This window comes from Micromesistius poutassou (genome assembly GCF_964030765.1).
Source record: "Micromesistius poutassou genome assembly, chromosome: 24".
Classification (NCBI taxonomy): Eukaryota; Metazoa; Chordata; class Actinopteri; order Gadiformes; family Gadidae; genus Micromesistius; species Micromesistius poutassou.
In genome coordinates this window covers 7,091,958-7,108,186 of record NC_140294.1, presented here as the reverse complement: position 1 = coordinate 7,108,186, position 16,229 = coordinate 7,091,958, and the positions used below count along the sequence as shown (strand labels likewise).

Here is a 16,229-nt window from a genome sequence, read left to right as displayed (position 1 = left end):
CAGCATTTTGGAGAAAAGGGTCTGTACGGAAGACTCCAGCACTACCGCTAACTCTAAGAAGAGAAGGCGGGTACACCGTCCGAAGATCGCGGTAAGATTATGTTCAGTGATTGCTAGCTACCTAGCTAGCTCTGCTAAAAGTAGCCTTAAAGTAAAGCGTTTTTTTAAGTAGCCTGCCTAGCCCAAACAGCTAAAAGTAGCCTTGTAAAATAACCCATGAGCAGAACCAGTGTAAGTTGCTTTATTAAATTGTTTGTTTTGGTCTTGTGATTTACAGGCAGCTGTGCGTCGACTTCATAACGCCGAGACAAATCATATGCCCTACGACCCAGAGCAAGGGTAAGATTTAAACAATAATGCTTTCATTCTGCTGTACTCCTCTAGATACGTGAAAGGGGAATTCCGGTGGTAAATCGGATTTAGATATGTTAAAAATGACCATAGTCTACGGTAAAGTCGTGGCCTATCCTGACCGTAGCGTTCCGAGCTCAGCAGGAGGTCGCTTTAACATGGCGCCAGAATGTTTGGAATGTTTGTGGACGGAGGGAGGACAGTGCGCTTGTCCTACATGGGGAAAGATGATGGGAGTTGGCTAAAATGGTGGAGTATGCATCTGATCCTGAATACGTTGATTTTGAGATTCACTTTCATCGATAGACTTATCGGATGGGTCTTGAATTAAAAATTGCGGCGCCATTGTATGTTACCATTTCCTCGTTTAAAATGTTAAGAACCTTATTACACCCTAGCCTTGTAGATGGGTTAAAATAAGCGATTTATGTGCCGTATGAGTGATTAGTCAGGGGTATTTTATTCAGATGCCGACCTTAACCGTTAATTTTGTTTTCGCAGACTGTCCTCTCCTCATAACGAGTCTGTGACTACACATTTGCTCAGAGCGTTGTCTGCATGTTCAGATTTACAACATGCTGATTCTGACGACATTGTGTAAGTAACTTACTGCAGAACTGTTTTCTCCTTCCTTGTTAATTTTTTACTGTGACTTAAGGTTTTTTTCTATTCATTCCACTCTCATTTAATTGTTTCCCAGCTGCCTGCAAGACATATTATGAGACGGTACGCAGGACTTGCAGATACAGGCAACCAGACCTTGCAGTACATGCGGAAGCTGTAAAGAGTTCAGCTCGGAGTCGATCGAGAAGAAAGAGGGTAAGACTAGATAAGATCTGTTTTTGGTTAATGTGAGCAGGGTTTAAAATTAGCACCGGCCAAATGCCGGTAAAAATCTGAATTGGACAGTACAATAAATAAGCTACCAGCCAGTGGCTCACTGTTAACTTTCAACAGTTAGTGATGTGTCAATACCACATCACAATATAGACTAGAAGGTGTTGCTGTTGCTATAGCTATGAGTTAACCATTACATTGCACCATCATTGTTTTTTTCTACCCTGAATGAGTATTTCTCAGGTGCATTAATAGATGTGTTTTGTCCATACGCATTGCATCGTGCAGTACTGATTGTCTTTATTTTATTGTTTTACAGCTGCTGGAAGCAAGACAGAGTGTTTTAGCTGAGGATGAGAGAGACCTTTGGGAGAGCGCCACCATAGATATGATGTCGGAAGAGGAAGATGGCATCGTTGGATGGATAGTACGGACTCCGTCCTACCGCAGCAAGGGGCTCACCGAGCTCTGTGCAAAATTGCAGTTTTTTTTACCTCACTAATTACAATGTCTACTGGCTATGTTAGCCCTCATGCAATGCCTCTCCCTCCCTCCAACAGCCTGGACTAAATTCACTTTAAACTCTAGTATTGCATGTTATTGACTGTTATTTTTTCTTCCAATGTTTACATTGTACATTGTGCACTTTATTGGCCATATTTATTTATCTATTGTCGATATCTTCAATCCATCGCTACGTTGCCACAGGCCTCCCCTAATAGGTAAACATAACTACTCTAGTTAGCCCATATTTAATATCAAATGCTGGTCTCCTAACTCATACTTGCACTGTCTTGCCTTACCTTTTGCACCTTAACACACACTGGTTTACAATACATCTCTGTGCTGCTACCCATTTTTAGTTTTTATTATTTAATGCTGGTCTACTGACTTAAAATTGCACTGTCTTGCCTTACTTGCACCTCAACAAATCATACCAGATCTCCTGTACCACAGGGTTAGTCCCTGCCCTGTCACCATTATCATACAGCCTCAGCACATTAATGTGGAACTTGTTTGTCTGTTGTCTGTTACTTAGTATATTTCTTAGTTTCTTAATCCTTATTGTCTAGTGTATAGTATCTTTATTCTTATTTGTTGATTGTATTCCAGAAATTTCCTTTCTGCAATCCTGCTTGTTGTATGTGTATGTTATGTATGATGTATCTGTCTCTAAGCTACTTGGATCCTTAATTTCCCCTAGGGATGAAGTTTATATCTTTCTATGAATAAACATGTTCCTGGCAAATTTTCCTTTCCTCCTGGTAAATTTATTCATGTCCTTGATGGTCATAATATACAACATAATTACAATTATAATTATTAATTTAAATATTAATAATTAATTAATTATTAATAATATTAAAATTAATATTATTGGATATAGGAGGAGCGGGGCTGGTTACATTTATGTGGGTTGGGGGTGTGGGTTAAATGTACAATGACCCAGGCTGACCTAGAGTGACATGTCTGTCAACCAATCACGAATGAGTTTCCTGTTTAAAAACTAGGCTTTTCATCCAATGCTGGGGAAGAATTTTAGGCAGGGCAAAGAACGGCCCAGGGTGCCAGCCAATCACAAATGATTTTCCGTTTTGTTTACATCCAATCCTGGGTGAGAATCCGTCTGGCTAGCGCGGTTTCGCTGCTATTCATATGCTAATCAGGGCCATTAACGCCTCCGCGAGAGAGTCCGTATACGACGATATGTGGCCGTCGGAAACGTGAAGTGACGCGACGTGGAAATTGTCGTTTACTGCCGAAAATTGGTCTGGTTTGCAGGAATTTCCGGGCGTGCAAGGGGACGGAAATCCCACTTTTCACCCAGTGCCCCCTCTGTAAGTGTTTGACCATTGAGTAAAACTGACCTGAGAGTTTCCAGTGTACAGTGTGGACTCCCCAGTCCAGCAGAGAGCAGCTTCACTCCTGAATCCTGCAGATCATTGTTACTCAGGTCCAGCTCTCTCAGACTAGAGGAGTTGGAGCTGAGAACTGAGGCCAGAGCTTCACAGCATGTCTCTGACAGATGACAGCCATCCAGCCTTCACACGCAATAAACACAACATGTTAGGAACTGTGATTAAAATATCTTACATCTTTTACTGTTAACATAAAAGGACGTGTTGAAAACTTTAATTAGAGATGTTTTATTAATTGAACTACATTCAATCCATAAATGTTAATTTAATAATCTGTAACTTTTACTTTTAACCTAATTAAGTTATTGTCTTCATCTTTATTAGAAAAGTGTTTTTAGTTGAACTAATGTTTAAAACATTGGATATTTAAATGGAGTATATGCTACACGTGAACCTCCTCAGATGGAGCAATTTGATTGGTTCGCTATCTCTGGATATTGGACAATATCCAGAGATTGAGATCTCAAACTCGGGATATTGGGGAGCGCGTAGCGGTCGTCTCGTCACGCTAATAAAAACGAATAAACCGCTCATAAAAACAAAAAAATTCTGGCAAAAAGTGTAATCTTGTTTATTTTTGGAGTGTTCACGTGTAGTTTATATAAAACAATGATTCACCTCAGGCTCTGTGAATAGTTCAAATGTATTAGCCCCTGCTATAAACAATCTAGCCCCCCGTAGCTCCCCAATCATAATTATTTGGCGGCGCTACTGGTTACAAATAATAAGTAAATGTTTAAATATCATTTAGCTGGGCGATCTCTACAGAGAATAAAGTCCTCTCCTCCTTTGTCTCCTCCCTCTCTCACTCGTGACCTCTCACCTTTCCCCCAGATGACCCTGAAGTCTCTGTATCAACGCATCCTATTGGTTAAACCCAAAGCGTCCATATAACCAAACTACTGAACAAGGTTAAACGTTTTAAAATAGTGGGTCACCTTTTATTAATAATGAACGTATATTTATGCATGTAACCTCATCAATAACTATTTTTATACTATTTTATACTTATAGCAACATATTTAAATACAGGTGCATTTAATTATTGATAAACAATTATTATTCATTCTTTAATTATTATTTCATAATAAATAGAGTTTTTGAGTTTGACTTTTCACCCTGGTTACACAATATGACGTTGTGTATATTGAGATGTTATAAGTTAACCTCAAAAGATGTTTTCTATGTTATCATAACTTTTATATTCTACTATTATGTATGTTTTCGTTGTGTGTACTCCCTCCGTCCCTCCCCCTCCGTCCCTCTCCCCCCTCTGTCCCTCTCCCCCCTTCGTCTCCGTCCCTCTCCCCCCTCTGTCCCTCTCCCCTTTCCGTCTCCGTCCCTCTCCCCCCTCTGTCCCTCCCCCCCTCTGTCCCTCCCCCCTCTCCCCCTTCTGTCTTCCCCTAAAAGTAATAAAGTGTAATCTTGTTTATTTTTGGAGTGTTCACGTGTAGTTTATATAAAACAATGATTCACCTCAGGCTCTGTGAATAGTGAATCCGTGAACACTATTCACTTCGCCTTCGGCGAATAAATTATTATCATTTATTTTTTATGATTGTTATGATTGAGGAGTTTGTTAAATAAACAAATCGTTACTGCTTTTATATCATAGTATTAATTATTTTGTGTTGTGCATAATATAATACATTATCACTGAACGTACAGAGATGTTTTCTAGGTTATTATAACTTTTATTTTCTAGTTTTATGTATATTATCTTGTGTGTATTGTTATACATGTGATTAGTGAACGTACAGATACGATTTGTATTTTATCATACCTTTTATATTCTAGTATATAATATAATATATATATTATATTAAATTTTATGTATATAGTGTTGTGTGTATTGTAATACATGTTATTAGTGAACTTACAGAGATGTTTTGGAGGCTTTGACCACTGGCAGCAGCCTCAGAAGACCCTCCTCTGAAGCAGAGTATTTCTTCAGGTCAAACACGTCCAGCGCCTCTCCTGATGACAGTAAGATGAAGACCAGAGCTGACCACTGAGCAGGAGAGAGATATTCTGTGGAGAGACTTCCTGATATCATGTACCATTGGATCTCCTCCACTAGAGAACGGTCGTTCAGCTCATTCAGACAGTGGAACAGATTGATGCTTCTCTCTGGAGAGAGATCTCCATCTATCTTCTTCTTGATGTAAGACACTGTTTTCTTATTGGTATTTGAGCCACTTCCTGTCTTTCCCAGCAGACCTCGTAGGAGAATCTGATTGGTCTCCAGAGAGAGGCCCAGGAGGAAGCGGAGGAACAAGTCCAGGTGTCCGTTCTCACTCTGTAAGGCCTTGTCCACAGCACTCTGGTAGAGGAGGAGGAGTTTATCTTTCCTGGAGGTTGGTTGTTCTTCTGAGAGCAGATTGACCCCAGTGTCTATGAAGTGCTTTAAGACATAAAGGGCAGCCAGAAACTCCTGGAGGCTCAGATGGACAAAGCAGAACACCTTGTCCTGGTACAGCCCACACTCCTCTTTAAAGATCTGGGTGAACACTCCTGAGTACACTGAGGCTGCTCTGATATCGATGCCACACGCTGCCAGGTCTGCCTCGTAGAAGATCAGGTTGCCTTTCTCCAGCTGGCTAAAAGCAAGTTTTCCCAGAGAAACAATGATCTTCCTGCTCTCTGAACTCCAGTGTGGATCAGCTCTCCCATGATACTTCCTGTTCCCCTGTATGGACTGAACCCTCAGGAAGCGGCTGTACATCTGAGTCACGGTCTTGGGCGTCTCTTCTCTTTTCTGGGATGTTTTGAAGAAGTCCTCCAGAACTGTAGCCGTGATCCAACAGAAGACTGGGATGTGACACATGATGTGGAGGCTTTGTGATTTCTTGACGTGGGAGATGATTGTGTTGGCCAATGTCTCCTCTCTGAATCTCTTCCTGAAGTACTCCTGTGGGTCGGTGAACCCTCTCACCTCTGTCACCATGTCAACACACTCAGCAGGGATCTGATTGGCTGCCGCAGGGCGTGTGGTTATCCAGATACGAGCGGAGGGAAGCAGGTCACCCCTGATGAGGTTTGTCAGCAGAACGTCCACCTTGGTGGACTTTGTGACATCAGTCCATATCGGGGTGTACTGGAAGTTCAGAGGAAGTCGACACTCATCCAGACCATCCAAGATGAAGACCACTTGGAACCGATCAAATCTGAGGATTCCTGCTTCTTTGGTCTCAATAAAGAAGTGATTAAGAAGTTCCACCAAGCTAAACTCTTGGTCTTTCAGTAAATTCAGCTCTCTGAAAGTGAGGAGAAATGTGAAGTCTATGTCGTTGTTGGATTTGCCTTCAGCCCAGTCCAGAGTGAACTTGTGTGTTAAGACGGTTTTACCAATGCCGGCCACTCCAGTTGTCATTATTGTCCTGATTGGTTTATCTTGTCCAGGTAGGGGTGTAAAGATGTCACCACATTTGATTGGTGTTTCCTCCTTGACTGGTTTCCTGGAAGCTGTTTCTATCAGTCTGACCTCATGTTCCTTGTTGACCTCTCCACTGCCTCTCTCTGTGATGAAGATCTCTGTGAAGAACTCATTCAGAGGTGTTGAATGTCCTGCTTTAGCGATTCCCTCAAACACACACCAGAACTTCTTCTTCAAATGACACTTGATTTCATGCTGGCACTCGACAGCAGCAGATCCTAAATGAGAAAAACAACAGAAGACATCAGTTAGTGGATGGTGGCATCAGTGGGAACATGTCAATATTATCAACTTCATGATATTTAGTGGCTTCATAACTTGGAGAAGCTGGTCATGACAAACAAGACTGCATGTTACAGATTAAAAATGTTCAGGACTATTTCGTTTTTTCCACAGCAATATGATTGGTCTAATCATAGTGAATCAGTGTAAAGTGACATGCTGCAGTTTATGTTTAATATAAATAATAATAATAATAATAATACATTTTATTTCAAGTCGCCTTTCATGACACCCAAGGTCGCCTTACAATTCATTAAACAATGAATTGTTTAATGGGTCTCCTACTGAGGAGACCCAGGTAGGAGGGGGTAAGAGCAGTGAGCAGACCCAGGTAGGAGGGGGTAAGAGCAGTGAGCAGACCCAGGTAGGAGGGGGTAAGAGTAGGCCAGTCGGATCACATGTGTTTTGAGGGTGTCAGACAAATGTTTTGGGGCAGGGGGTTCATAAGCCTGGGAGCACTGCAGGTGAAAGCCCTAGCAGCCACGGGGCTCAGAGCCCTAGCACCCACGGGGCTGAGAGCCCTAGCACCCACGGGGCTCAGAGCCCTAGCACCCACGGGGCTCAGAGCCCTAGCACCCACGGGGCTGAGAGCCCTAGCACCCACGGGGCTCAGAGCCCTAGCACCCACGGGGCTCAGAGCCCTAGCACCCACGGGGCTCAGAGCCCTAGCACCCACGGTGCTGAGGCTGGAGGTCTGGACGGTGAAGACCAGCTGAGGATGACGAAGGGAGCGGCAGGGCGTGTCCTCCTGGAGGAGGTCGGGGAGATAAGTGGGGCCACGTTGGGGAGAAGTCCAGTCATTTAATGAAAAAAGGTCAAACAAATCGCAACAGAAGAAAACTCAACTGATTTTGTATCTTCAATATGTCCTGAGTAAGGAAAAAAAAGCCCTGACGGATCCCATTAGGGGAAGGTTTCTAAAAACCCAAATATAGCCTATTCATACGCCTATTTATTATTTTTCTCACGTGACTAGGGTAAAAATGTTAACCTTTAGATAAATTACTGAGTTGATTACAAACAAAAAATGTATTAAAGTTTTTTTTAATTGTTTGTTACCATGGGCAAACGGTGCATAATCTAATTATGTATGTGCTAATTTGCATAAATACCACAACAGATCTAAACATTGGGTAAAGCCTTGTTGAATCTCTTCTTAAATCTCTTCTTAAAATTCTTAAATCTCTTCTTAATGATAAGGTCTGAATGGAACCCATTTAGGCTTCCCATGAGCATTAATTAATTAATTAATTATAATCCTCTAATAATTAATTAGAGGACCTTGAATGAATGACTGAATCTCTGCCCCCGGTGGTGACATTTGTTTGCCTCTATAGTCTTTTACTGTAAGATTTCAGCAAGATTCTACAAGACTTTTTCACCTGGCTATACCCAATGTTTAGATCTGTTGTTGTGTTTATGCAAATTAGCACATACATAATTAGATTATGCACTGTACGCCCATGGCAACAAGCAATTTCCAAAAACGTGTAATACATTTGTTTGTCTTGATGTAAGTAATCAACTCAGTCATTTTCATAGTGATATCTAAATGTTAAAGTTTTTACCCTCTTCACGTGAGAAAAATAATGAATAGGCATATGAATAGGATATATTTGAGTGTTTTTCGAAACTTTCCCCTAATGGGATTCTTCTGGGGCCGTATTCACAAAGCTTTTTATCTTACCGCTAGGAGTGCTCCTAACTCGCGCTAAAACATTTTACGTAGGAGTTTTTTCTTAGTTATTCACAAAGCCGCTGAGACCTACTCATACTAAGGATAAATCACTAAGAGTGAACTAAGAGTAACGCCCCCTGACGTTGATTCTCGTGCACGAATTTTGAAGCGGTCAGTACGGTGATTGGCTGTTGAGTGCCGGCGGTCTCCGTGAAACTCATTCGCAACTTCCCACAAACGAGCCCACTAAATCAACGAAAAATAAGGAAATAGCCTAGGCTACAAATTAAGTCCTATCAAATAGTTATGGAGTTAGCAGAATACACGCACGATGACAAGTTTGTGCAGACCACGATAATGACGTTGTATGCACGTTAAAAAGAGAGCCAAAGCAAACAATAAAAATACGTAAATTGCATTATATCAAGGAAGTAATTAAAAGCACCATGCAAACTATTATCCAATGAGCATATTTCCAGCACTAAAAGTTTGGGCGTAGCCAGAGATTGTAATTAAGGTGCGCCTGTGAGAGTTTGGGTGGCCTCAAGTTCAGTGATTTACCGGAACGCTATTAGAATAACTGCTGCAAGTGTCCAGTGGAAGCCAGGGTCCGGAGCGATCGATACGACCAGGCCCGGTTCCAGAACAGAATGCCTTGGGTTGCATCTGAGATTATAGGGGGTGCACCAGTACTATAGTAAAACCAGCTACCCAGCTTCAGTTCAGACTTCGCTTTTTACACTAGGCCTTTCTACCAGTAGATAGACAAGCACTTCTGGGTAGTTGTACTGACATGTTGGGACAAAAACATTTACTGTGCTTAAAAGATGGTATCACATCATGTCTTGTGATGTGGAGAACATTTCAGCTGCAACGTTAGCTTATTGATATCCAAGCTTTGGATATGAGAATGAATTAATAATGGTTAAATTAAATCAAATTTGAAAAGGCTCAAGAGGTTCACATACTTTCAAGCAGCACTGTAGTCTTGTGAGACCAAATAATTTAACAACATAAACATAAAACATAAAACATGCTCTGTATTTATATAAGTGAACCACTAAATGTCACAAAATAATTTTACATTATCATTCACAAGATAATGCTTGAAATATATCACTTCATGTCTAATACATCTAGATTATATGGAACCTTTTGAATTAAATTACAAAAAAATAGCTTTTCCCTGATATTCTAATATTATGAGATGCACCTTTATGTGAACCACTTAATGTCAATAAGTGCTTATTCTGCTGCCCAAAACTTTTAATGCTGACAGATAAAACCCAATTAGGAATGTTATTTTCACAAAAAGTAATCAGTAATACATAGTGCCTTTCTTAAAGTTCACAAGATTGTAAATAAATACAATCAAAACACAATTGGCAAATATGGGTTCTTATGAACAACACAGTGGCGCCGGCAAAGGCTGCTTGTCCGGGAGTGAGAGCTGCGCCGGCAAAGGCTGCGAGTCGGGCAGGATTGAGCTAGCGTTGCTAGTGCTAGTGTTCACAACGGTTATACTGTCTGATGTATTGGATTCTTTTGCGGTGTTCTTTTTTATTTTCGGATATCCATTGTAAATGCCTAATTGTTGCTGCCGAAGAAGTTTAATGTCACTGACGTGCGCGCCGCCGGACGGGGCGCAGTTCACGCGCACCTGTCATAATAATAATAACGTTCTTATCGGTTTAGTGAACAAAATAAATGCAGCAAACAATGGTATTTAATGGAACAATTAGTTTTGAGAGCAAGTGTTTTATTTTTTTTTAATCATATTTATAAAAAAATAATAATAATTCACTCCCTCCTTTTTTCAATTGAGGGTGCAAACAATTTTTTGGGGGGTGCAATGCATGCTTATGCACCCCCGTAGAACCGGGCCTGGATACGACCATCCTGAAAGCAGCCCTGGCTCTCCACTAAATCACTCCACGCTGTACATGGGGGAATGAAATGTATGGATATAATCGCAAAATCCAATAGGGGGGTTTCCTTCACAGCCCCGCTTCTGTGGTAGCGAATGCGTGGACCTAGACCGGTCACTACGCAGTCCTAGTGCAACGCGCACCGCGCTCTCTGTCACATTTTGCTTTAAATCGAAAGAAATCGTTGTAATGAATTAATTCTGAAAATATTTAGGTGTGCCAGGACCACGCTTGGGTGTCCCAGGCACACCCGTGGCTACGTCACTAAACACTTTAAATATCAGCCCATACCACCGTTCAAGTCCTCCTATCATGATGAATGAAGGAGAAGACAACGTGAAACGCAAGCGAAAGCCCAACTGGTCCGACTCCCGACTCCTTACTGAGCAGATTATAAACTCAATACAATAAATTATCTTACAATAAATGATTAGATAGTAATCATAATTAAGAGTAGTTATAGGCCTATACTTCAAACCATTTATTTTTATTTGAAATAAATAATGATGATTAAAGTGTTGTATTACTGTTAATACATGAGTCAAATAATGATGGGTTAAGTGATTTATTTATATTTATATTATTTCTATATTAAATAATTAAGGATGATTAAAGGTACATTTGTAACATTGCCCCCGTGTGTTTTAACAACTGATGGTTGCGATATTCCTAAATATTCCTATATTCCTAAGTCTTACTGAGTTAGGAGTCCTCTCGAGGACTTTTAAGCTCTCCTAGACTTAGGTGCTACTTTTAGGCCTAAAATACTTTGTGAATTGCTCTTAGTGAAAAAAGTTAGGAGTCCTAAATTTAAGACTGACACGCCCATTATTTTTAGGAGTTACTCCTAAATTCGCCACTTATGACCTACTTTTAGCCCTAAGATTCTTTGTGAATACGGCCCCTGGTCTTTTTTTTCCTTACTCAGGACATATTTAGGATACAAAATCAGTTGGGTTTGCTTCTGTTGCAATTTGTTCTAGGTTGACCCCCATTTTGGCATAAAATTACTAGACTAGAGGGCTTTGTAGGTGAGCAGAAGGTTTTAAAGGTCCCATGGCATGCCACTTTTTGGATACTTTTATATAGGTCTTAGCAGTCCCCTATACTGTATCCAAAGTCTCTTTCCCCAAATTCAGCCTTGGTGCAGAATGACAGCCACTACGAGCCAGTCCCACAATGAGCTTTCCACATGCCGTTTCTGTGTCTGTAGCTTTAAATTCTAATGAGGAGGAGAGAGGCGGGCAACGTGGAGGGTGGGGGTGTGGCCAGGGTTGCCAGCTTGGGCAGTTTACCGCCAAAGCTGGTTTAGGATCAGATCGGCGGTTTTTGGTAGCCAAAACACAACACTGACACGTCAGATCAAATAAGACAAACGACTGTGCTATCCTTCTTCCTGTGACACAATCAGTAGCATCTGTTACGTTCAGAGCTGGTTCAGAGCAGCAGGCAGCAGACACACACACACACACACACACACACACACACACACACACACACACACACACACTGCTCTGGCTGATGTGCCCCCACTACCTTCAGCTCACTTCACGTACGCACGCAGGCCCGCCCCCCCAAACATATTTAGGGACCGAGCCAAACTTGGCAAGGACCCTATTGAAACCCTCGTGATTATTATTATTATTATTATTATTATTATTATTATTTTCCACGACTTCGACTGCATTTTTCCCCCCCTGCACATATTCTAAAAATCAAAATTTTTTGGTGCAATTGTGGGGACTGGTGAAAAATTTGATATTCTAGCCCTCAAATTCACATTCGCCCCTAGGTGGCGCTATAGCAACTGTTCAAAAGTGCAAACTTTGCACAAGCATATCTCGCCACCGGTTTGACCTACACTCATGAAACTTTGCACACACATGCATATCCTCATGATGAACAAAAAAGTCTCTTGAACTGAACACTTCCGGTAGCCATATTTTCCGCCATTTTGAATTTAGTTAAAAACAGTAAATTCCCCAAGGATCCCAGGTTTTTCGACTTTGACAAAATTCCTTTGGCACATATCATCTATGGCCCATTATCTTCAATCTGACTTAAGGATTAGTCTGTACAATAAAGTTTAGAGCACCAATGAGTTCTAAAAGTGGTGTGGTTGAAACCTCGAAAATAGTTAATTGCTCATATCAACGTCAAGTTGGACGCCTATGATGTTGGCCCCAATACAAAAGTTGTTCAGAATCAAATTCTGAACAAGATAAAGTCAACATATTTTCAAATGGGGCGTGGCATCGAAATGGGCGTGGCCTGACACTAAAATCGCCACAGTTCATAGACGCAATGTTTGATTTGAGCGGGACCAACTCAATGGCCATTAGGTACCAAAGTTCTAACTGCTCACCAAAAATTAAGTCGATTTAAAATACAACATGGCCGCCAGAGGCTCAAAATCACTGTGCGGAGACCGTAATAGTTATGAATATGAAATTCACAGGACACGTGTAAACTGGTGCCGATAGCTCACATACCAAAATTCGTGTTTCTATTTTTTGTAGCGCCCCCTACAGGAACTTTAAAAAGCAGCCCCTGCGCCACGTTTCACCAATATGTATGAAACTCAGTATTCACGTACAATGTGCCCATACCTACAGAAAAGCCTCTTGGACCCATGCCCCAAACCCCACAGGAAGTCGGCTATTTGCATTTCTAATTTTCACTTTTGGCGGCCATTTTGAATTTTTTTCACTTTTTTGCCTTGTATTTGAATGAACTCCTCCTAGGGAATTTATCGGATCTGCTTCAAAATTGGTCAGTACAGTCATGAAGTGGTGCTGAACCAAAATCCCGCTATTTGTGACTGTACGTTGAAGGGCGTGTCCGTGGCGTGCCGTCAAAGTTGGCCATTTTGAATGGAATTCTTTCACTTTTTCGCCTTGTATTTCAACTAACTCCTCCTAGGGAATTTATCGGATCATTGATGTAGGGTTAATAATGTTAGTTAAAGTTGTTACAACATGTAATTCAGTTAAATGAGGTCTTACATGTTAATGTCAAAACAATCAGTAGGACACCACAGGGCACCTCTGCTTCTACAGATTACATAAATTTGCGAATTTTTTTTAAAACTGCGCTTTTTAAAAACTGAGCGCAGTGATGAACGGGACCTCGTGCCGGCTTGCGGCTGCGTCACGTGCGGTCCTAACATGTGCACATCTTGCCAGCACACATGTTACGACGGCACGTGACGCGGCCGCAAGCCGGCGCGATTTTTTTTTAAAACTGCGCGCAGTGATGAACGGGACCTCGTAGTGGCGGCTGCAAGCCGGCGCGAGGTCCCGTTCATCACTGCGCGCAGTTTTAATTTTATTTGAAATAAACAAAATGTTAAAGTGGGTTAATCTTGCAGGCCTATAGCCGAAAGGTCCACTCAGGGTTTTTTCCACTAGTCTTTATGATGAGCGACTTTCATTGTTAATAAACAAAAGCATTGTTAACAGATGAAGGCATTATTTTCTATAACTAGATGAATAAAGTCGCTGATAAGCTTAATTGGTTATTTAAGGTTGTAGGCTATTTGAATAGACATGCCTACATTGTGTTGTTAATAGGCTAATAATATGCAAATGCTGGATTAACTCCTAAAGATTACTAAAGTTAACTTTAGTAAGACTATGCTACTACAAGCGCAGATTCTGCCATGACAAACACCCATTCACAAAAACTGACGGATGTGGCGAGGGCCCATCGTCTTAAAGCTCAGAGGGCAGTGTTGGCAGTCTGACCTCTGCCGCGCGATTCTGAAAAGTATTGGCTCATGCGGCCAATTGCAATTAGCCTAGGGTGACCAGACGTCCCCGTGTGCCGGGACAGTCCTGATTTTGAGTTGCGTGTCCCTGGGCCCAACAAAAGCCTGTCGGGATGCTAAAATGTCCCGGTTTCCACCGGCACCAACCACCAGCGATTACATAGCTAACGTGGTCTTACTATAGCCTGATCATTAACTAAAAACCACATAGAAAGAATAAAGCATTCAGCATATGATTTCAACAATGTGTGAGGGCATACGCTCCAGGGATGGTCGCACAGTGGAATGCTGATGGAAAACCAGCGGACGAGTGCTGGGAAGAGATGTTCACGCATTTCAGAAGCAGGGAGATTCTATGTGTGCGTGTGCACACACACACGCACAAAGACATTGACTACTATGCTTTGTTAAAAAAAAAATTAAAAACGTTCCGTTAGTGTATTTTCCAAAACTCTATTCAGCTTCAGGCTAATTCATAAAAATAAACATAGTCCCACACGAAACTCATTCAATGACTTTTCATAACATCTCTTAAATGTGTAAATAGGCCTACCAAAAACATACATGATTTTTCCCCATTAGGCTAATATGAGCCTAATATCTGCGTCTATGACCTCACATGCATGCGCATGTGAGGTCACGAGCAAAGTCTCCCGGTTTTAGTCTCAGGGGGCTCCGCCGCCGGGGCTCCGCAGGCGGAGCTCTGCGGCCAGAGCTCCAGCGGGAGACAATCGCGGGCAACGATCCCTTTCTCCTCCATGTCGCGGTTCAATTTGGACTTCAGGGAGTCAAAGCCAAAGTTCCTTTCCCCCAATTCCTTCTCAACCATGGCCGAGATAACCCCCACTACGAGTCTCGTTGTGGAAGTACCAGAGACGTCAGAGAACTCTACGCATTTTTGTCTTTTCACCAAATGGGAGCTTTACGCAAGCTTGCGTTATTATGTTGCGTGTTATGCTCCATAACACCAACAGCAGAACGGTTATCCAAATAACAAAGAAGTGTACAACCCTTGCGTTACAGTGTGTGTATTCACACACATGTGGCGCTTGCACGGTCCTAGCTCATTGTCTCATGGGCGGACCAAATTCTCTGGGCGGGCAAAGCAGAGAAAGGGGCGGTAACTTGGCCCCTTATGACGACATACGGGGAAAATTCCAAATCAGCCTGTCTGAGATTTCATTTTCTCAAAGGCGGAGCAGGAAACCCAGGGCTTGCTTTACACCTATCGTCATTTCTAGCCACTGGGGGACCATAGGCAGGCTACGGGAACTCATATTAATGTTAGAAAACCTCATAAAGTGACATTTTCATGCCATGGGACCTTTAAGGTCAACCTGGTGTTGGACAGGGAGCCAGTGTAGTTGGATGAGAACGGGGGTGATGTGGTCGGATGATTTGGTGCTGGTGATGATGATGTTTAACATTCTTTAACCTGATACCCCAACAATAAACCTTCACATCTGGATAAAACCATTTTAACATTAAAGTTAGAAATATTTATATGTATATATATATATATATATATATATATATAATATAGATATATAGATATCTATAGATATCTCAAGATATGTCATTTAATCTGAGCAGAACAAATAAGAGTCTCATACTGTTAATCAGAATTAGCATTTGTTCTCTGTTTTGGAGATAAGAGTCTCTTCTGCCCTTTGAAATAATTGTCTCTGTCTTCTAAATAAGAGTTTCTTACTGCTCCACAGTGTGTCAGCCAGTTCCTCCTGGTTCATCTCCATCAGGCAGAGCTTTGTGATGTCTACCACTCCCTCTATGGCGCGCCTCCTCTGCTCCTCGTTCTTATCATCCACCTCCTCCTCCTCCCTCTGACTCTCTGAGCATTGTGGGTAATCTGGGAAGTGAACCCTCCATAGCTTCTTCAGCTCCTTGTCTAGAAAAGCGTGTGCGTTCTCCTCAGCCCTCTGGAACAGAACAAACATCAAGGAGAACTTTAGTGTGAACTCACTGAGGACATCAGAAGCATCTGTCCTGGATTCACGCCCCGCTGGTCTGA

The 16,229-nt window shown here is 41.8% G+C and overlaps 2 protein-coding genes across 21 annotated transcripts in view; one reads left to right on the top strand and one right to left on the bottom strand.

The window, feature by feature from the left end:
• The window catches only part of LOC311369502 (NLR family CARD domain-containing protein 3-like), a gene marked incomplete at both ends in the record, with an annotated part of 312,051 nt that overhangs the window by 12,112 nt on the left and 283,710 nt on the right, over nt 1–16,229 (bottom strand). For 18 of the 19 annotated variants that reach the window (XM_084487668.1, XM_084487674.1, XM_084487685.1 and 15 more), the window contains 3 exons: nt 3,057–3,230; nt 4,988–6,761; nt 15,912–16,137. In XM_084487668.1, coding sequence (XP_084343794.1) covers nt 3,057–3,230; nt 4,988–6,761; nt 15,912–16,137 — 2,174 coding nt within the window. Of the gene's footprint in view, nt 1–2,439; nt 3,231–4,987; nt 6,762–15,911; nt 16,138–16,229 lie in introns of those variants that run through there. The other variant, XM_084487677.1, reaches the window with a different exon arrangement.
• The window catches only part of LOC311369547 (gamma-aminobutyric acid receptor subunit gamma-3-like), a 150,789-nt gene that overhangs the window by 56,324 nt on the left and 78,236 nt on the right, over nt 1–16,229 (top strand). The gene's annotated exons all lie outside the window — the stretch shown is intronic.